This window comes from Battus philenor, unplaced genomic scaffold (assembly GCF_028537555.1).
Source record: "Battus philenor isolate CCGP_79_NKW_IND1 unplaced genomic scaffold, ilBatPhil1.0.hap1 SCAF_8, whole genome shotgun sequence".
Taxonomy (NCBI): Eukaryota; Metazoa; Arthropoda; class Insecta; order Lepidoptera; family Papilionidae; genus Battus; species Battus philenor.
The window spans coordinates 7,051,505-7,074,029 of NW_027181748.1; the positions used below are offsets into that span (position 1 = coordinate 7,051,505).

Sequence of the window (22,525 nt, forward strand, 5' to 3'; positions counted from 1 at the left end):
CTGTCCCCACAGACTGTTCTGCTAGAAGTTATTTGTCTGTCACATTCCAATGGCATTTCAAAGTGATTACTTTATATAAGGCGATTGGAATAAGATGTAAAAGCTTTGTTCACACAAAGAACTAATCATCCTGTATACAATTTTTTTAACAAGATACAGACAAAGTTTCTAACACCTTTAAAAAACTACATTGCATCTTAAGTTTCGTAAAAATTCACATAATCTCTTAAATAGCATTTATTAGAAGAGTAGACCTATTCAATTAACAATTCTGATAAACGTGTCAAAATCTTAAACATAAACAATTTTACTTTCACGGTATTTTCAGGTAAGCGATGGGATTTTTATAATTTTTTTTTCACCTTAATCTTATGTGCTATAAAATGTTATTATAAAAAAGTGACATAGGACGAAGAAATAAAGAATTATTTAATTTAGTTAACAATACATATCTGGATGAAAAACTTTGAAAATTTTGTTTTGTTAATTTATATAAAAAATAATAATAAAAATATAGTCCTTCTTGTTGGAAATAAGAAGACATAAGAACACATGTCTGGTTGTCATTCAATATGCTGTTAATATAAGCTTTAAGGGGTGAAATGATGATATAAATCTTACTACAGTCGTTAAAAGTAAGATTCAACACGGTCGTAGAGAGGACGAACGATTTTATGACCACTTGATATTTATTGAATGGGTTCGTAAATGTAAATTTTCGTCCATCGCACACAAATGAGCACAGTTTGATCTCCATTTAAATCGTAGCGGAAAACATTTTAGCTTTTAGTATATACAACAACCTAAGGGATAAGCTTAATTGTGAAATATCAAGCAATTAATTTTTGTAATGAAATTACATTTATTATTTTTAACCTTATTATTTATATTTCTAACCTTATAGATTTCATTGCAATAAATCCATAGCATAGAAATTATAAGGTTGTATTAAATCTAAAATTTTAGTTTTTTATAATAAAAAAAAAACAAATTATGAAAAACAATCTACTTTACCAAAATTGTTTCAAATAGCAGAAAATTGTTGAGCGTTTTCCATTATCAGATCTCTTAAGTCCATTCTATTTGAAATAAGAGCCTCTTCTAAAATATTCCAACGATATTAAGATCGTTATAAGAGGAAAATACAACTGTACTATGACTTTCCAGAGAAATTGAATGTATTAAATATTTTCTTCTCTCGCTTTGTCTATTTCAGAGTTTAAAAGGTTTATTAGAATAATAAAATAGACTTCGTTAACTTTATTAATAATTTTAACAATAAATCTTCAAAAGTTCCTAGAATAAATTTTATTGTATTTAAAATTAGAAGGGATTCGATTCTTTGAAAAATTTATTGTTTATTTGAACAATAAAAAGCAAATTTCAGTAACAAATCCGTTATCCAATGAAAAAAAAAACGTACATGATACATTTATTTCATTAGTCTGTAGATATCCGTAATATTTTTTTCGATTGACAATTTGAGTAAGCGACTGTCAAGATTACATTTCGAATCAAATCTAAATTACATCGGCCGGAATATATAACGCCGCTAATCTCCGCTGTTGTCGAAACCAGAGAAAAGATAGCATCATATCCAGAGTATTTTATTAAAGTTAAATTGTAATATCTTGGTGTGCTCTAACTCGTTGAGAAGAACAGATTCCGTCTAAACATTGGGCTTGTTTGTGCGACATATATATCGACACATAGGAAAAGGAGGAGAACCCGTAAAAATCGTTGAAGGCAAGGGGACGTAAGGTGAGGTATGAACAATGAATATGTGAGGAATAAAAGAAGAGATAATAATTGATATTAAGATGGAAGAAAGATGATGATGTAAATAATAGAGTACTGTAAAAAATTATTGTTGTTATAGTATACCCATGTACCCAAGGCCCATAAAACGGGGGCTAAACGGGGCCATTAAAGAAATAAAAAAGGGAAAGGAGGTTACGGTCCACTGTCGTCGATCACCGAGGAATTACTCTACACTACTTAACTTTTGCCGCCTACCCTTCTCTGGGGATAGCGTATCTCGCAAAGATCAATAATAATAGTACTACTAAAATAAAAAGAATACAAACTTTATTTCTGCACGATGTGATTACGTTGTGTAGGTATTAGATTTAACTTGATTAAATAGACAAAGGAATTTAATTAAGAACATTAGATGGTATAATCGCATTAGTGCAAGTTCATGGGAACATCATTTAATGAAGACAGTAATTAATCAAGATTTATCGCGTGATCTGCAGGGTACAGGACTCAGGGCTGGCATCTTAATAAATAAAACTAATTTAGGTTTCATGAACCTGTACTCGAATTAGATAATCAAGTTAAGACGGCACAGGCCTGTTTCATATATGCGTGTGTGACCACAATCGGTCTATATATTTATTGCGGAATTTATCAATAAGGTGTTCTATAAAAAGATTATTGCTTTTTAAGAACTAAGATTTTGCAATTTGCATTGTTGGATTGAATATATGGATTTAAGAAAATTATATGTTGTTGTGTCTTATAATATGAATTAAGTAAACTTTACTTAGTAAAATTATATAAATTGGAAGAAATTCAGTAAATACCACTCGTTCTACAATATATATTTTTTTCACTAATAAACTAATGTTCAATAGTATAATGTTTGAATGAATATCTCGGACCATACAAATATAGAAAGAATAATATAAAACATGTTTGGAAAATAGGAAAACCAAAGAATGTTCAACCCTAGACGTGGGTAAGAAGAATGATTAAAGGGAGAAAGGACGAGCGGCTGAATAAGCAGTTTTGTTATTTACCTACGCGGTGGTAGAGCTAATAACGGAAACAGCCAATAGATGTAGCATTTTTATCTTATCTCATTTACAGTTAACGTAACGACGTCACGAAACGACTGATTTAGTTTTAAAGTAATATATCGCTTATATGTAAATATATCTTTTAATATCTTCTACCATTAAGTAATTTAAATTATTATTTTTTAATTTAACAATCAATAAGAATTTACGTATGTGCTATATAATACTTCAAAACTAAAACAGCCATTACGTAAACCGAAATAAAAATGTCTCCTCAATTATTACTCTACAAATGTTAGTAATATTTAGAAATATATGTAGGTGTTTAAATTAGTATTTTTTCTTCTTCTTCCGTTATTAACCTCTTTTATGATATCTACATATTTCACTTAACTAATTTATGTTTGTACCGCTCAATAGTTTATCTGCTAAGAGTTTAAATAAATATTTAATTAAGTATCACATGTTAAAAAATCATATCTTTTATACTCCTTCTTGCAGTTTTAAATAAATAAACGAAATTAAAAGTTGTTTTCTTTATGTTTTAATATAATAGGCATTATCTTACAACTAAGGATGTAATATTAACGTAATTGTCTTTTAATTTTTAAATAACGCTATCAAAAATCTTGTTCGAAAACGGCTTTTAATTTATATGGAAATTCCGCAGCCAGCAAACGGTTCGGAGTAAGGCACAAGTATTTAAATTGCTTTTCTATGTGAAGGTAGAAGGGAAAAATTTGATAGAAAAAATATAAAGCTTTACCGTGTGCACACGATGGTCGAAAGCATTGAATAACACACTTACTGCTATAAATTTCTATTAAATGTACGTGAAAAATAATTATACGTACGTGTAATAGAAATATATTACGAAATTACAAATCATGTATAAAAACGAATTTCAGTGATTACGAATATTTATTAAATTTATTCGGGTTTACCGGGCATTTTAACGTATTATTTCTGCAATGATTTGCTTTATTTAAGATTCAGGTAAAAATTAATAATGAGATTTTACAAATGAATTATCAGTCTTTGTATTTGTGCTAAAATGTTACATTTTTTTTTTAATAAATTGTAATATTTTTTTCCCTAAATAATGTTTTGAACAACGACTAAAATCTCTTTTATTAGAAGACGAAAAAAAAATAAAGCTTTAAGAAAGACATAATGATTAGCATAAGAAAAATTAAATATTAAGATCTAAATGAAATAACTAAAGATTGAATCATGAATTAAAAGATTTTTAGATGAATGAATTCGCAAGATAAAGTAAATAAAGTAGTAATAAAATAAAGATAAAGTAAATAAAGTAAATAAGAAAAAGACAAGGCGTATGATTAAAGGTCGCTGCGTCTTTAAGGTTCTAGAGTTAAGACCACAGGCCAGCAAGCGTAGCGTAAGACTTTCAACCACAAAGTGGACAGACGATCTAGTTAAGTTGACCGGTCCGCCTTGCGGGCCGCTTCCAACCGGTCCTTTTGGAAGTTTGTGGGAGAGATCTTTACCCAGACCCTTATTTACCCCAGTTCTACAACAGAAATGATAATGATGAAAATTACCGCGTATAAAACATAGATTTTTGTGCGGTTTTTAATAAATGGTTTCTTGGCCTGCCTTCGATCATTACTTCCATCTCCTAAAATTATTTTTATACCGAAATATTTATTCATTTATTCGTATCTACATAGAATCGTTTAAATTTTTACGTCATGTGAATAATACCAGAAGAGCCCAATTTGAAATTGAAATCAGAATCAGATTAAACCCCCCTAAGAGAATATTTAGCAGAATTCGCTATCATTACTCTTTTTTGTTTCATATAGTTGTAAATCTTTTATTAACAACGAATTGCGTCAATTTCTGTCTTACCTTATAGATACTAGAATCATTGCAAAAATGAGGTACTTTCCCAACAGCGGTACTACTAAAGATGTCGGAGGTATTATCTCCACCACCAGAAGAAAGAACACGTGCAAGCTGATCAGGATTGATATTGATAGGGTTACCTGTAGGAAAAAAAAGGTTACATTATTTATAATTATACATAAAGAATATAGTTTTATATTGTTATAAATATGCGTATATTATATATTGTTATAATTATGAATTTATAACAGTATGAACCAGAATAAAATATTTCTTTTAATAGCAACAAGTGTCTTGGACTTATTCAGACATACGGATATTTCCTATCATTTTATTGTTATTGCATTAACAATGGCATGAAATAAATAAAACATTTTTGTTTTTTTTTTTCAAAAAAAAACTACTATTATTATTATATTATTATTATTATTACTAGATCAATATTTTTTACGGAATATTTAGTAAAATTGTATCAAATCTAACTTTTTTAAACTCCTTGTATTTATAAGATAACATATACTCGTATACATTCCGCATAAATAATTAAAACATTACATACATGTAACAGCCTCAAATTAAGTTACTATAAGAAGGTCTAGACTAAACACCTTAAGGGCTCTCCCCTTTAAGATCCGAGAGATTAATGCCAGCGGGCACAGAGCGTTTGTCAATGACTAAAAATAATGAGTTTACATATTTAAACATTGTTCCTTATAATTTGGTATATTAATCATTATCATCAGCCGTAGGTAGTCCTTTGCCAGACATAAGCGTCCTTCATAGATTTCCAATAACACCGTTTGGAACTTAGCCGCATCTAGCATTTTTCTAGGACCTTAACAAGGTTGTGTATTGACCCAATGATTTTATTATGACCTTTTATTTTTACTATATCTCTAATCTATTACACAGCGGTGATATTTTATAGTGATGGTACTTTTGGACCCACTAAAGAACAAAGCTGTAAAGATTACATCGAGTAAAATAACAAGATTATGAAGGAACGATAAAAGATAATGTTTTCCTTATATATTATGTTATACCTAAAACAATGTGCAATATTATCTGTGAAGGACATCTAAAGTATACTCTCGTGTATTGATTTCAGAGCTTATTCATGTTTACTGCCCTTAGTCCCCACTTCAAACCTTTTGAGTCGACATCGTTTGGTAAAAGGCACGTATGCCCGTTTATCTTAAGTCTGAATGGTCATTCGTCTTTTAGTGATTCTAAATAAATTATACTTTGTATCATAGTATTATAAATAAGACATTGATTAAATATCTCTCTCGATATTAGTTAAATATTAACATTATTAAATTAATCTTAATCGAAAATAAATATATATACGTAAATAAAATGTAATGCAGAAACATATGTATATGATGCTTATGACATTGATAAAAAATAGAAATGGTGTAGTTTGATTTTTATATAACATTTTATATGATTAATTGATTTGCACGCGTATGTGTTAATTATACAATGAGCTTCGAATAATTACAACCTCAATTTTTTTTTCATGCCGCCTATATAAAACGATAGCCATATTGTTTTTAAATAGAAATATGAGGTGCTTGCGCTAATTATAGATATTTCAGCTATATCTAGAAGTATTTATCCTGAAAATATAAAAGATGTAGTTTAGGTTGCCCTTCTTGGTTAAATATCGTAGATATTACAGAGTAATTTTCAGAGTAATTTGTGCTTATTCACATTCAAATAGACGTCAATATACTATACATTGATAAAGAAGAAAATAATGTTGGTACATAAGCCACAGATAAAATAACAATTAATCTGCAGTTTACCAATTAAGAGTAAATTAAATATCAATTTACACTTGATGCCGCATTTAACGCGTTATCTTATCAGCGAAATGGAGTTTCGGCTTGATAGAAGGTCGTTATAATCTCTCTTGAAATTTAGTATTCAAGGTGTGGAAAGATGGAGCCAATAAATTTCGTGTTATATTTCAGGTTTAACGTCGACTTTATAACGTCGTTAAAGCGATTTTGTTCACGGTGTTACCTTTATTCGTTTCGAGCATTATTGCCAAACTTGTAATCCTTTTTAGTAAAATAATTTAAAAGCGTTTTGTGACTTTTTTTAAACTAGCGCGATATAGTCTTAAAGAAATTCAATAATGACTGCTTATTGTACTTTTTTACACCTCTAGATTACTCTATTTAATCTAGCAAATATTGCAATCTATTATAACATTATCATGTGCTACCGTTTTTCACTATCTATAACATAGGAGTTAAAATAAATATGAAAAAATAAAATGGTAAGTTACTGTAGGTTCACTACATGAGCAAGTAAAACGACCCGCAATTGTAGATAACTGAATAAAATGCGTAAGAGTTGATGCTATTTGATATTTTTTTCTGATTACCTGCTAATTTTTTAAACTTGATTTACTAATTAGGTATGTAGGTTCAGAGATTTTTTATTAGTCAAGGCCTCCCAACAAAAACAATAGTATAAATATATTGAATACTAATACAAAGGAATATAAAAGATACATGAGTAATTGTAATTTGAATGATAGGCAACCACATAATGCGCGAAGATAAAACAGTTCTTTTGAACATAAAAATCAGATGAACAATAAATCTATGTCTACATACGTATATATGGTTTAAAAAGGTAGTCATTATTCTTTAACTAATTATTTGTTAGTAATTTATATATTTTTTACTTATGTAGAGTTATGCCTTTAAATTCTGTTACCGACGTAAAACTATCTGAGCCGGTAGAATGTGACAAAAATTAAAAGAAGTTATCCCTAATTTATGTATTAATGCTAAAACACAACATGAAAATTTAATTACCAGTAATCACCAGTAAATCGTATATTATTTGTGTTATATATTTTCATTTAGTTATTTTTTGGGTTTCAAAACGGAACAGATGTCTAGAGGTAACATTCTCTATCTCTTCTAATATATTATTTACCCAAGTTTGGACATAAATTATTTACGTGAAATTTAGCCTAAATACTTCATTAAACATTTTTTGTTTTAAAAAGGAATCATCGTAACTAATCATAATATATATCTTTCTTCATTTGTGTGTAAAATTGCAATGAACTCTTAACAAAAACGAAATTATTCACGTATTTTAAAAAATAACTTTATGTATACAGTATGTCAAAAACTGTTTTCTTTAAGAAACACACCATTGCAGTTTGAATGTTATCCCGTTTATAGAATGTTTACTGACAGTAAGTTAAAAGTAAGAAAAAAAATTCGAATAGCAAGTATCAGTAGACATAGTAACGGAAACATCGCAGAGTACGAAAATAATTTAGTTTTTAAATGGCAATAAATTCAGTAATATTTAAAAAAATACATGACTTACATTTTTTAATGAATTTTCCATGGTTAATCCCTACCTGCCCTATCATCCACTTCAGTTTGAAGTTGATTGATGGGACAGCCGTTATACAGGCCAGCAGCTTGTATGAAGAGCCTTTCAAATTTTAGCGAAAACATAGTCGCTGGTTAAAGATATAAAATTTGTGATATCGAGTCTTTTGAACATTGTCTAAAACAAAAAAATAAACATATGAAAACAATGTTTACCTTTTCACCGCTATCTGAAGGCAAGTAGAATGTGAGAACCGTGAGAAAAGAGATCCCCATGCACGGTATGATGATGTTAACTGTGTAGAAAAGTGTTTTCCGCCGCATCGTGATGTTAAAGGTAATATCCAGATACGGCTCGTCGCAGCACGTGTAAAATTTCTCGTTTCTGTGTAACAAGAAAATAAAACCTTTGTTAAATATTTGTACTCAACTCTTTTTGGTTACATAAAATACTTAACATGGATTACGTACTAAAGATTTTTTCGTATTCCGCTGGACATACGTAATCTGTTTATATTTAGAAAATAAAATGAAAGGTTCGTTTATAAAAATAGTTCTACAGCATATAGTTAAAGGAAAATGAATCGAAAAAGACCACGATGACGCGGACCCAAGTGGTAAAAAGATCGAGTTATTGATCTTTGTTGCGAAGCAAATACAAATGAGGAAAAATTCGTAGAAAAGATGTAGTCATTAAGTACTAGTCGCGGGAGTCACAGTCTTCATCTTTGAATAACCATGTTGCCAAGTACTACGCTTGGACTTTCTAGTTGAGATTAAATCACGAATGAGGAGATCCGCGATGAACTAAAGTAAATGACATAGCCCATTGTATTGGAAAGTTCAAGTAGCAGTGGGCAGATCACATAGCGCCCAAGACACATGGCCGCTGGGACTCAAAGGTTTAGAGTATAGACCACGGAACAGCAAGCGCAACATAGGACGTCCTTTTACAAGGTGGGCAGGCTGGTTCATACATGTCCTAGTCGAAATCTATGTGGGAAGCGTCCAGCAGAGGAAGTCGTATGACAGGTGATGATGAAAGGCGACAGCTATATTCTTTATATTTTATTGTGACGGTTCTGTAATATTTATTTATTTTATATATTTAAGCATTTTCTTCCAGTCAACCCAATCCAAATAAATACTTGTACTTGTAAAGTTTGATTAACCAGTGAATTCAAATTAATATAGTGTACAAAATTCTCTTTTCATGTTCGCCTAAACAAGATATACGTCGTGGCGGTTTACGACGAATGAGAGACACATAAAAATGCATGCAGAAATAAGTAATTTGGAAGAGTGCGTCATAAAACGCTTCGATGTTATTATGTAAAGCTGTCGCAGAATGTAAATATGAAATAGCAAAGTGTATGTATATTAAATTGAAAATTGATTGAGTAGCGTGTAATGTACTATTTTTAAAAAAGAAAACATATATTTTTGCAGTGTGATCGCATTGTGTGGTGCTAAAAATTTAAAGCTTTTTGCTAAGTAACAAGCTGTACATTTACCCATTTAAGGCTTTTACACCTACATCCAATCACCTAATATAAACTTAGTGACGGTTGTTTCCTAAGTATTGTTCACGGAAAGGCTTATCGGAAAACTTTCATCGTAATAAGCACGAAGCAAGATAACTTACGACAGTTTTAATTATTAAGTAGCAAGCGGTTCGATGCTTTCAGCGTTATAACACAGTCATAATGAAACATATTCCCGAAGGCATGTTGTCGACACTTCTGCGCCAAACGGTATTAAGTTTGTTACTGTAAGTGAACAAAGTGTTTTCTTTGTAAGAACTTCACGAATGGCTATCTATTCCCTACCCACTTCGTTTTAGATAAGACTGGGTATAAAATTGTGATATATTATACGTATTTGTTTTTCGAATGTTTGAGACCATAAGTTTTACTATACCCTCCCCATATTTTGGCACAGGGTTTCGAAAATTTTGTTTTTTTGTTTTAAATTTATGCTTCCCCATCGACTTAATATGTATATATATGTATATGTTTACGTTTTGTTGTATTTATATATATATATAAACATAACATAAAATATATATAAAGAAATGATCTCAATTGTTTTCAATTTGGTTCAAATGGTTTTTACGCCTAAAGCACATGTAACAATAGAAGTGATGAAGAAAATTCTGTATTTTACCATAAAGTAACTAATTTACCTAAAAGTAAATGAGAAGCTATGTTCATTATAATTTAATTTATCTAGTATTATTATCAAATAAGATGATTCATTTCACTTTCTCCATAGTTATAATAACTCACCTATACGAAATATACCCAAAAAAGGCACCGGCTGTAAAAAGTCGGATTAGAAGTATATTTCAGTAAATTTTATGTTTTATAATAAAAATACTCATTGAAATATACGAATGTACACGTAATTTAACAAACCAAACCGTGCTATATTTATATGTCGTTTATCGTGGAAAATTACAAGTATCGATGCTCGTTAACATGTCCTTGGCGCAAAGACAGCACCGTAATAAAGATGTAGAACTGTCTGAGTGGGGTGAGCGGAGTTTAACTTAGCAAAGCGGTGACACGGACTCGTAAACGCGTGGAGCCTTTTTATGACACCGCGTGTGATGTCATTAAAGTACATACATAATTTTTGCTGTCTTGAAAATGAAAACTCGAGTTGTAAATTTGAACGAATTTACAGATCAAACCGTTTTTTAGTTACAATAATAGTTTTAGTTTCATTCAAAACTTTCAAGAAAGAAAATGCACTCTTTGATGTACTTCATATTTCACTTTACTTACACTTTACTTATTGATAAAAAGTTTACTCAAATTATTATTACATTCAACTTTAACCGACTGTGTTAAAAATGTTCTATACAATGCTGCTTGTCCTATAGTACAATTTCAGCTTGACGTTGATTTATGGGAAACTTTATTAAGAATAATTGGTGTAACGTTGCAAGTTAACGTCCCATAAATCTTAGTTAAAATTTTAACCAAAACAATTTATAAACGAGAAACGTCTCATAAATCGCAATACAGCAAAAAATTGTTCAACCCTTAGCGGGTAACGGTATATCTCAAGTGGCGTGGGGTCGTGGGAGCGTGCTATTGGTTTAACGGATCTTTGTTTTTATAACAAAAATTCCTATGCGCCCCCGCACCAGCGACAGCAGTTCACATTTGCCAGGCAGAAGGATCCTGGCCTCGGTCGCGTTCACTAGCTAGGTGTCGTCTCACGCACCGACGCACACTCTTTATGTCGGTTGCGTTCACCAGCTATGTGTCTTCATACGCGCCGGGGCCAATTAGAATTTACGTTATAAATTCACGCCTTGGTCCTATTCATTCTCTGGGCATCATTTAGTTCACGCCACAACCTTTACATCGCCTCGCACCCCAAAGGGGTAAGTGTTGAACAAATATTATAAAGACATCATTATTAAGTAGCATTTATCTATAAGTTAGAGCTCAACATTTTGTCTGTGTCCATAGTTCCATCATTATGTATTCATTATTACTTTCCAATTGTTTATTTGTTTATCTCTCCCATTATTGTTTTACATGCTTTACATTTTGTAACTCCGTTCTGACAGTAAACAATCACATCAACTGCTTTCGGTTTCTGCCCTTACTTCATCGCAAGCCATCTCCGGGTTTACTGTCAGCGGAGCAAATTGTACATATACTTATATATGTATATCATAACTGTGACATTTATTCACAGGTGCAAGGTTTACACTGCAAAGTTTACACTGCGACCTTTACACTGCAAGTTTTACGCTTCGAGTTTTACATTGCAAGTTTTAGACTGCAAGCTTTAGACTGCAAGTTTTACACTGTAGAAATTCATATCAACTTTCACCGAAACCGACACATACTGCAACCTAACGGCGCTCCCTGCTCTCGACTTGCTGCCGCCTGACCAGTCCTGGAAGATCGTGCGGCTGGCTACCATCACCATCAGGGGAGTACCGAGCTGCGATGTAAAATTAGACCAGGCCTTCTGCCCACTACCCTTAGTTAAGTTAAATAATTAAATACATATATATTTTTCTTCTTGTGCCTTTTTTTTATTGCCAGCAACTATTTTTCTATATAACGGCACATTGGATTTAGATGTAAAATCTTAAAGGGGATAAATGCCCATATATATCTTAAAAGCTTTTACATTAGTTTTCAATCTCCCTATAGAAAGTAATCAGTCTTAGAAAGATTTGTTCCTTTACTTAATTTTTTCTATTGAAATGCTACAGGATAATAACATCTGGCAGTGCAGTCTGCATGGGCAGATAAAAGATAATCGATCTTCTTTATAGAGGATTTTGGACAGAGTGTATCAAACATTAATTGACATCAAATGAGATATACAATATTTGATCCGTATAAAATAGAATAAAAAAATATATTAAGAATTTTAGAAAACACTTTATAAAAATGGTTTCAGCACGGTCGTTATATCGCAGGAACTTTATATTATAGTGGTGCTTTGCGATAAGATTGAATGTACTGTTTTAGCCGAGCTTAACTTAGCATCAACGTTCTCGTAAAATGACGGCGAGGTAAGTGACGTTAGCTTAATAACGGCTCTCATGCACCGAGAGGAGATAACGCTTTTAGAGATTGTAGGATGACGTCGATGAAATATTACTGAATGAGGACTTCAAAATACTCGCTTTAGTTCGTTAAAAATTGTTGATATACATTTTTGATAAGAATTTGTTGTATACGACAATATCACGTCTAATAGAACAACAGTCACACATTTCACACTATTTCATTGATTATATAAAACTTAGTTTTTAAAGTGGTCCAGGTAGACCAGATCCTACAGGCCCATAGGATTAAAAATTGGCCCAGTGTGGACTAAAAAATGTATGATACAAATTCGTTAGCGGGGTTTAAAATTTATCTGTAGTCGATAGTCAACAATAATATTGTTTTAAAACTCCGAATGCAGTGCTTTCAAAATGAAATAAGTTGTTGATCAATTCCCTGCGCTACATGTAATAAAGTATAGTTGGAAAGAATCACTTTTTTGATTAGCCAACTTTATTTTTTGACATCTACTCCCTGCATAATCAACTAATCATTTCTCACTATTTTTTTATCAATAAACTATTAACCTGTGCAGTTAAATTTTTTAGGGGTTTACTTAAAAAAATATGGTAAATCCTGTTTTAAAGTATAAAAATATACCAAAACTGATTCTAATACAAATAGTTCTGAGAAAAAATTCAGTCGCATAAAATTATAAATAAATGTTTTGCTTTAGTTATCCACTCTTTCTCTTATATTCAGTTTATTCTCCTCTAGAATACACTCACTCTCGAAAGCCGAGCAGCGAAAAATCCGTACAATTTTAAATTAAAAATGCGTGAACTTTCTCGTATGAATTGTCGAATTCTGTACTCGTTTGCGTAAGTTTTATGCTTATTGTACACGTAACATACAAAAGAATTAAAAATGTAATCTAAATGACCCTGTAATAAATTTTCATTAAACAAAACTTGTGAAAAAATCTCACTATAATGTGATGAATTTTTTAAGTGATAATAAAGCTTGGGAATGAGTCTTTGTATTATTGTATTGAAAATATTGTGAATGTGACCGCAAAAAAGAACCCGGCTGAGTTTGTTCTGGAACTTTTAATATCAGAGTGCGTTTGGAACCCTGAGGTTCACGATGGAGTATGTCATTTCTGACGTAGATTTTTTTTATTTAGTCGTCGAAAAAGCTGTAAAATTTAAAAAAGTCTAAGCGTCCACCACCAATCGAATACGGCCATGACATTTTTCAATTATATTGGGATCATCTGAGAATGTAGATAATAGTATGAACTAATAAATGAGTATAAAAATTCTCATGTTTAAACTTATAGCAACACAATGAATAGAACTGACCCGGATACGGATATAAAATTTAATTAATGTGAAACTTTCTTATCCGTTGAATTAGATTAAAGCTGGATAGAGCCACAATCAAAACTTATCGCATTTAAAACTTTTGAAATTTCAGAGGGGTGCGATAAATCGATTATTTTCAAATGACACTGAAACTAACTTTGAATGATTTTGTTTTGAAATTTTTTGACAGACTATTTATTTTAAAGCGTTTCCCTCCTATTTCTCTAATGAGCAAAAAATAGGCATGATATTTAAAAGAATATATTAATGTTAAAGATACTGTAGAACTATTAGTTAAGGCGACGTCTGCCAAAAAACGTAAATGATAGTGACCGATCTCTTTTCGGAGACATTTCTCTGATCCCTATTTCATAATGCCGGTGAATTATATTTGTATATTTACGTCACACTAGTTCAGATAATATTTTCTATAATATAAACAACAAATAAAGTAAATAATGATGTTTAACACGTTCACCGCGGGCCCAATTTTGAAGAACTTTCAGCTGGTGCGGCTGAGGTCGAATCAGCCTCAAGCTGAACTTCCTAGTAGTGCGGTTGAGGCCTTTTCTGCCTCATGTTTCGGTTGAGTGTAAACAGCCGTCGCACTAGAGACAAAACACGAGTTTTACGCGCCGCACCAGTGCAAAGTCTACCATGAGGCTGAATCGGCCTCAAGCCGCAGTGAACGTGTTAAATAGCTAACATAATTAACAAATACATAACATCTGAATAATTTTAAAAGAATGATCAAATAGTGAGACTATACGTGTAAAATAATGTAATCTTTTTTTTTTCAGGTGATGGACGCCCACTGCAAAGCGTAGGCCTCCCTCAAAGATCACTACGATGATCAGTCTTGTGCTGCCCACATCCAGCGACTTCGTGCGAGTTTAACTATGTCGTCGATCCACCTAGTGGGGGCCTGCCCACACCGCATCTACCGGGTCGTGGTCGTCATTTGGGAACCTTTCGGCCCCAACGGCAATCGGTTGCACGAGTCATGTACTAATAGCTAAAAAATATTACAAAATGATCGATATACATATAGTACACATATGAATGAATATAATATATTTAAACCATCTTTGTATTAAAACTAATAACCAATTATGGGGTAACCCGTCTGGTTAAATATGTAAAAGCTTATTGGATGTTGGTATAATTTATTTGCTGTCAATTATTGCATGGCACATCCTATAAAAAAACATTATTTTTTTACTATCTGTCTCTGCTGACTTTATATGCCATGAGTTATTGGCCTGTCGGATTTTAGCAGAACAAAAAATAATGTAACAAACTTACGATCACTATTTACAGAATGGTAGGAAATATAAAGCTACTTATATATCTGGTAATGAACTAATATGTATTTTTTCAAATATAAAGTGTAAATATAAAATTGATTAAAGTTATAAATGAACTAACCTGACGGCAGGTACCTCCAGTATATCCCACTCAACAGACATATAAAACTCTGACAGATCAACGCCCACCGACACCACGTTACTGCCGGCCTGTTCGTCCATGTGCCTCAGGTCCACCTGTACACACGGCCTCGCCAAACATTATTAAGTACTTCAAATTATTATAGTTTTTAAAAAAAATGTAAAACACATTTTTGGATTGGATTTTTTCATAATTTTTTAACTAAGGTCAAAAGTTAAACTTATGAAAACTTTTATAATTACATTAGTTTTAAAAAGGCCGTAAAGAAAAATCATTAAAAAATTAGACGAAAATCCGCCAAATGATTAAAAACAATATAACAAATAGTTAACTTTTTAGTTAATCAGGTATACAATAAAATAGAATATAATTTATAATGAAACACCAAAATATGAAATTACACACTTATAAAAACGCACACACTTTATTTTGTAACGCTTTTAAATGTTTGCTTTAGTAGACAGGCGATCAACAATGCAATTTAGACCTCTACGTATTTACGTAGAACAAAAATATTTTACATTCACACAAATTTGTAGCCTTATTTGGACAGTTGAAATATTTTTGTTCCTGCGTAAATCACACTTTTATCCATCACTATTTAGTTGTTTATTTATTATTATTAAAACACCTCAGCAGAGTTTAAAAATATCATGTACGTATAGCTGATTTCGATACATGCACCCCAGTCACACAATGTGAACCTATGCTAGAATGTTTCACACCGAAATGGTAATTCGTGCTAAAACAAATGAAGCCCGAATATCGTTTACTCGTTAGAGCATTTAAATGGTGTCCATAGAAGACGATGTTACGACTTAACCAGACCACAGAGTGTGCCAAGTAGGTACCTGTGTCGACAAACGGATCTAAAACAAATATTAAACGTTTTAAGAGCACTCATTTAAAACATTTAAATTCAAAGAAGACACGTAACAACAACAATGTCAATTCATGCGAAGTAATGACAACGCGTAAACATATAACACACCTATTGATGAAGGTCCCGATATTCTGGCGATTGTGATTTGGGAGTCGGTCTTCTCATCGGACTCTTTGACGCAATCGCAAGGAGGTTTAACTTATTTGTTTCAACAGATGATTTTCTACTTTTTTTCCTGCGATTTGTCACACATAAGTTATAGAGGAGATCGGAATACCGGCTCCGCCGCGCTTGTGTGTGTGGCGCGAACGCTAAGCCTTGCGCTTGATGCCAAAAATCCTTAATGTATTCATTAATATGTACGTACTTCAATTTCATCGATTTTTCTCTTCAATGTCATTGTTGTTAAAGCTTTTGGCATCAGCGCAGACTTCTCTAAAGTGTAGCAGCTGCATGCATTAACGTTTCGTCGAGTGAACTGACAATATACATATATTTACTTATATGTTTAAAGATTCCATCGACGAAACGACAACTACGTTTAACATCTAATTCAATCTGTGTACACTAAGGACTCCATGTCTGGTTGAGTTGGACTGTATATGACTTGTTATTGTAATGGTTTTAGATATCATGCAATGGTCAGCGACACTGAATTCTTACAGCCACTAAAAAGTCGCTAATAGGGAAAGGTATAAAATATGAACAATGATTTCAATTTATGTTTACAGTGTGTAGAACTGCAAGTGTTAAAGTATTCATTGATTAAATTATTTGTGTTACCTTGTCTCGTGTAGGCGTCATGTGAAGCTGTGTAATAGCCGTGGCCATAGGTCGAGGCGTGCGGCCGACGTGATCGGGAATGCAATCGGGTCAGAGTCAAGCTGGGAACATGCAGTGAGAAACAGAGAGAGAGAAGTGTGTAAAGAGACAAGAGGATCATGCAACAAGCATGGAGGGGAAGTTGTGTGTGTTACGTGTATGTGTGTGACGCGAGCGGAGCCAGCTAAGGAAGGGTGTGGTGACCAGGAAGACGCCGCCCCGCGCAGCGCTCATTACGTATAGCTACAATTGTTTAACATTAAATTTTTATACATAAATACCCATTCGCTTCTATTACCATGTACTTATATCCTTTTTTTTTTTTTTGCTACAGAGTGGTTAGCACTTAGCGCGGAACGGCTCAACCGGAGTAGGACGTGTTGGAAAGGACAGAATCGAGTGATATTGCATCCCATATCACTTGGCATTAATAATTTTATACCTTTCCGTGTCGAGCGAGGGAGGCCGATCGAACTAAGTGGAACCGACCGAGTCAGTCTGGAGCATTTGTGGACACGCACGTCGAGATACTGCTACTCCACATATTATCAAACATCACCATCACAATAGATATAAAGTTGCAACATGACAGAGCTAAGGGAGCGGCGGCGGGGGCGGGGAGCTCGGCGCCCGGCTCCGGCACCGCTGCGCGCAGAGTGAGTGAACACAACATACCACATGGACAGAAAGTAAGATAAGTTGCACGACGAGTTACGTTCGAGCGGACAAGCTACTGCATGGACATCGGGCGAGGCGGCGGGCCCTAGGACTACGACCCGCGCGCGTGGCGCCAAGCAGCGTACAGCGGGGCGTCACCTTGAAGCCGTCATATGTCCAGCTGCCTAACTTAAGCACACAGGTTTGCACGTCGTAAGGAAAGAACTCGACGTCGATCGAGCAGGAGGACTTATAGACGGCGGGCGGCTGCCACACCACCATGCCGTTGTAGTACACCGTGGCCTTGGTCATCAGCGTCACCTCGTAGTTCCCGTCGGCGCTGCGGACAAAGGGAGCGGTGAGCGGGGGCGGTGGCGGCGGCGAGACGGCGCACAATTACCTTGAATCCGTCGTACGTCCAGCTACCGAACTTAAGGACGCACGTTTGCTCGTCGAACGGAAAATATTCCACGTCTATTTCACAGGAAGACTTGTAAATTGCGGGCGGTTTCCATTCGACTAATCCCTGGTGGTAGATGGTCGCCTTGGTCGCCAACGTTACCTCGAAGTTGCCGTCGGCACTGCAATGTTAACGCATCTTTACAAGCGGCACGGGCCCCTAGTGGTGACCGTTTCTTGTGCGTGAGTGTCATTGGCGTAACGTACAGTGCCAGTGTCTTGTTTCAACGTTTTATTGGGTTTAGTGCCTTGTGTAATGTTGTAATTACATCTACTTGTTTTTATTTATTTATAATCAAAATTTGCAATCAACTATTTGATGTCTTCGATACTAATCAAGTTGTATGGTATCAAATTTCTTAAAAAAATAATGTATCATTTGTGATGTAAATTAATGTATAATTTGTAATTATTGGCTGAAATATACAAACGAGAACATTTTAGTTTGGTGGCAGTTTATTTAGGCGGTGAATTCTATATATAAATCTGATATTTATTTCACACTCGCATATTACTTATCTCTTAATTCGGAAGTATATTTCTATAAATTATACGTCAATAGACAAAAAGGCAGATGAAGAAATGAGGACATTAGCGAAGTAGGCACAGGTTGCAAGGACGTCGCAAATGAATAACGAGTTTCAACCGAATCATTTGTCAAAGTCCGCTTGAAGGCGGTGGACAGCACAAAATGAATGTTGCCTTATAAATCAACGTTGCTTGTACCCTCATGAAATGCTTCAAAAGGAATCTTTGATCCTACCACTTTGATTTGGAAATCTATTCGGCTAAGCTTTGACATTCACCTAGCATTGTTGTATATTGATTTCGGATTGAACAAACTTGTAAAGTATTACGTAGTATTTCATTAAAATTATTAAATAGGCTAGAATAATATAAATCAAACGCTATTTTTTGTAATGTTATTTATCCATTATTTTAATTTAATTTCTAACATTGCCCTGATTTAAAAAAATAAAACTAACTCGATCTTCGAAATTATCAATCGAAATCTGGCAAATGGACAATCGTTTTGTTAGTTTATTCATTACATATAATTTCTAGAAGCATTTATGTCATGCAATTTATTTTACCAAATATTCGATAAATATATTTTAAAGCACCTTTTGCCTTCAGAACGATAAGAAAATTTGTGAAGTTTTTAGTTGATCTACGTAAAAATAAATATTTATTTTCTGGAAACAGAAGGTAGAAAATAAATATAATACATTTAAACATTTTCCTCACTCAACGCCGCCGGTGCGCGGATTATTGCAAGCCCGTATCGTGCAAAAAGTTCGCGTGATCCAGATGTTTGTACGGTTTTATGATGTAAAAAGTGTCTGGTAATTTTATTACAATCTCTGGCAATACTGTTTTCGTCTCCATTTGATTTGAAAAAATAATCTTTTGCACTTCTTTCGTTGTATTTCGGTATATTATAATATGTTATTAAATACACAATACGTTGATATTTAAACACTGTTTATAATTTTATGTGAACCGGACTACCTCAATCTTTTAGTGAATAAACGTGCAATTTTATCTTATAAGAGCCCGAGTTACTATATTGTTACGTGGCAAACATTTGATTGTTTAATGTTCGCATTTATTGTACATTACAGTGTTCCCTTTACAAGAGTTCACTAATTTTGAAAAAACGCAACACGTTATTGCTTACCTTAATTAAATTAAACTATACGTAATTTAAGGCGACGTATATTGGAAGATATACGATGTAATTGTACGTACAGGGATTGTTAGTATTTTGGCAAATGTGAAGTGCCCACCGAGATCTTTATATTTAGTATATAAGAATAAGATATTACAAACCTTTTCACAAGAAGCTCTGGTCCATGTCTACACATAATAAATATTTATAAATAGGATATTTACTATTTATCATTTAAGAAGCATTTTAAAATGATTAGTTTATAAATATGTGTTAATGAGTTTGATATGTTGTGTTGAAGTAATAATGTTGAAGTATTATACTCTTAAAAATGTTTAGTTTATAACAAAGCATTAATGGATAAATAATTTATACAAATTAATTATTGAATTGAGTTTATTTTAAAGCATTTTGGCAGCAATGCAATAACCTTTATATTACACAAAATTTAATTGAAACTGTTTTAGTACTATAATCTTTTTCTATATACATTTTGATAAAAAAATGTCCATATTGAGGAGTGAGAGTTTAGATGATTAATATTTTAAGGAGCGAATAAATTAAAAAGATACATTTTAATACATATATTTTAAATATATTTGAATTTTTACACAGATAATCATACAACTTTTTTTACTGCGTATGGGATTTGTGTCGTTATAAATTTTGCCTGCTGATTTGCCGAGCATAGCCAGCCAGAAACACAACAGTTGGTCTTTTTAAATGAAATTTAACAATGTTTGATGTTTACATTAACCATGCCATTTATTAAGATCAACAAACCAAGTTCCAGACAGACAAAGCGATCAACTGTAAATTGTAAAACAAATGCTATTATATCTATATTCATTTTGATTTAGAGAGACTATATTTATCAAGGTTGACTTTGCATTGCTACTGAAATTGCTTAGATGAGTTTTATTGTATTTAGTTCTTATGATTGTTAATGACTGTTGTGAAATAAACAGACAATTGTTAAGGTCTCACTTATTGTAGAGAACGATGTCCGGCCGCCATATGTGGTCGGAAGGTACGTGTAGCATGTGCACCCCGCCATACTCGCGGGGTTCCCAGCGCAGTTTGTAATCGTACCACGACTGTTCCACCCACAGATTCGTAGTCATTATTTGGTTCTTCAAATTCTGCAACAAAGTCAGTTTATTAGAGTACATATAATCTGTATCACGTTCAGAAAGTCAATCTGTTAGTGCACATATTGTGTGTAAATAAGATTTTGCCGTATTTAAGTTCGGTATGCGTTAGCCTATTTTTTTTACTTTTTTTCCTGATGTGGGTAGTCAGGTACATAGCTGGATACACAAAATGTTACTAAGGTAAAATTGTTTACAGAACTAGGTTACAAAACCTAGCTTAGCTATAGTAAATAATGTTTAAAAAATTGCCGTCTTAACCTGTCATACTTTTAAATATTAATCATCGTCACCATTTCACTTACAGGACGATCACCGCGGGACAAAGACATCCCCCTTAGATTTTCAATAAGACAGGTTGGAAAGGTATGCATTCAGCATTTTCCGACAAGATTAACAAGGTCCACCTTTAAGGTGGAGATCCTACGCTGCGCATACTAGACGACAGTTTCTACTCCAGAATATTATTTTATGTATGATATGTTTCTATATATTTTCATAAATTAATCAATTTCATAAATAAAACTTCTCCAGATGGACATAGAAATCTACGACATAGATAAATTAATTCCTCATTAGTAATTTTAAAATAATGTTAATCACATTTAGTACCATTTTTACTCTATTTCGTTTATATCAGTTCATGTTTGTTTACGTACAACAATGAGTTTTTTTTTAAATTAATTTATTTACGTCAGCAATGCCGTAGATCGATAAATTATGTTACACTTTAAAATTTATATAAATTTTATATATTAAAATTTATTTTAACATTAATTTACTATAAACTTAGATCATCGCCGTTGTAAAAATTTCTATCAACAATGAGATAAAAAAAAAACAATTATCAGAATGCCGTTGCTGTATACTGTTTTTGTTTGTATGTTATCTTTGTGTTATACAGGTTGATTGGTTAAAGGTGTAAAGCTTTAAAGGAGTATATGTACACCTCGTTTGTTAACAAAAAAACTTTAAAGCTTTTACACTCATTTCCTATAATTATAAAGTGATCACACTGAAACATATAACATTTTTTTTCTATTGCAGTGCGATAAAACAATTACATCTGGCAGCATAGATTTTGCAGAGATACTAAACAATAATCCATTTTCGTATGTAGTAAACCCAAATTTTTAAATTCTCTTTCTTGCCATATTATCATTACTGTATTTTGTCCTAAATCATTAAGTTTCGGATAGAAAACCTCTTACTTTAATTTACAGCAAATGAGTAATAGCTCTGAATGATTTTACACCTATAAGCGAGTACCCTGTATATAACAAACGGGATACCATTGCACAGGTATGGTGGGTGACAAAAGTTTATTAGTCACTTTCCAGCCACTTGTTATTGGAATATTCCTTCTGCAATATATTGTATTTTAATAATCACAATAATGAATAAATATTAATTGTTACTATATAATGTGTCATGAGTGGACAGTTGACTTTGTAATTGTGGCTTACTTATTAAAAATCAAGATTTA

The 22,525-nt window shown here is 32.7% G+C and overlaps 1 protein-coding gene across 1 annotated transcript in view; it reads right to left on the minus strand.

The window, feature by feature from the left end:
* The window catches only part of LOC137931866 (acetylcholine receptor subunit alpha-like), a 77,151-nt gene that overhangs the window by 11,172 nt on the left and 43,454 nt on the right, over positions 1-22,525 (minus strand). The window contains exons 2-6 of the mRNA XM_068775377.1: positions 20,876-21,030; positions 18,158-18,338; positions 15,375-15,490; positions 8,267-8,435; positions 4,680-4,816 (exon numbers count right to left, since the gene is read on the minus strand). Of these exons, the coding sequence (XP_068631478.1) occupies positions 4,680-4,816; positions 8,267-8,435; positions 15,375-15,490; positions 18,158-18,338; positions 20,876-21,030 (758 nt within the window). The remainder of the gene's footprint in view (positions 1-4,679; positions 4,817-8,266; positions 8,436-15,374; positions 15,491-18,157; positions 18,339-20,875; positions 21,031-22,525) is intronic.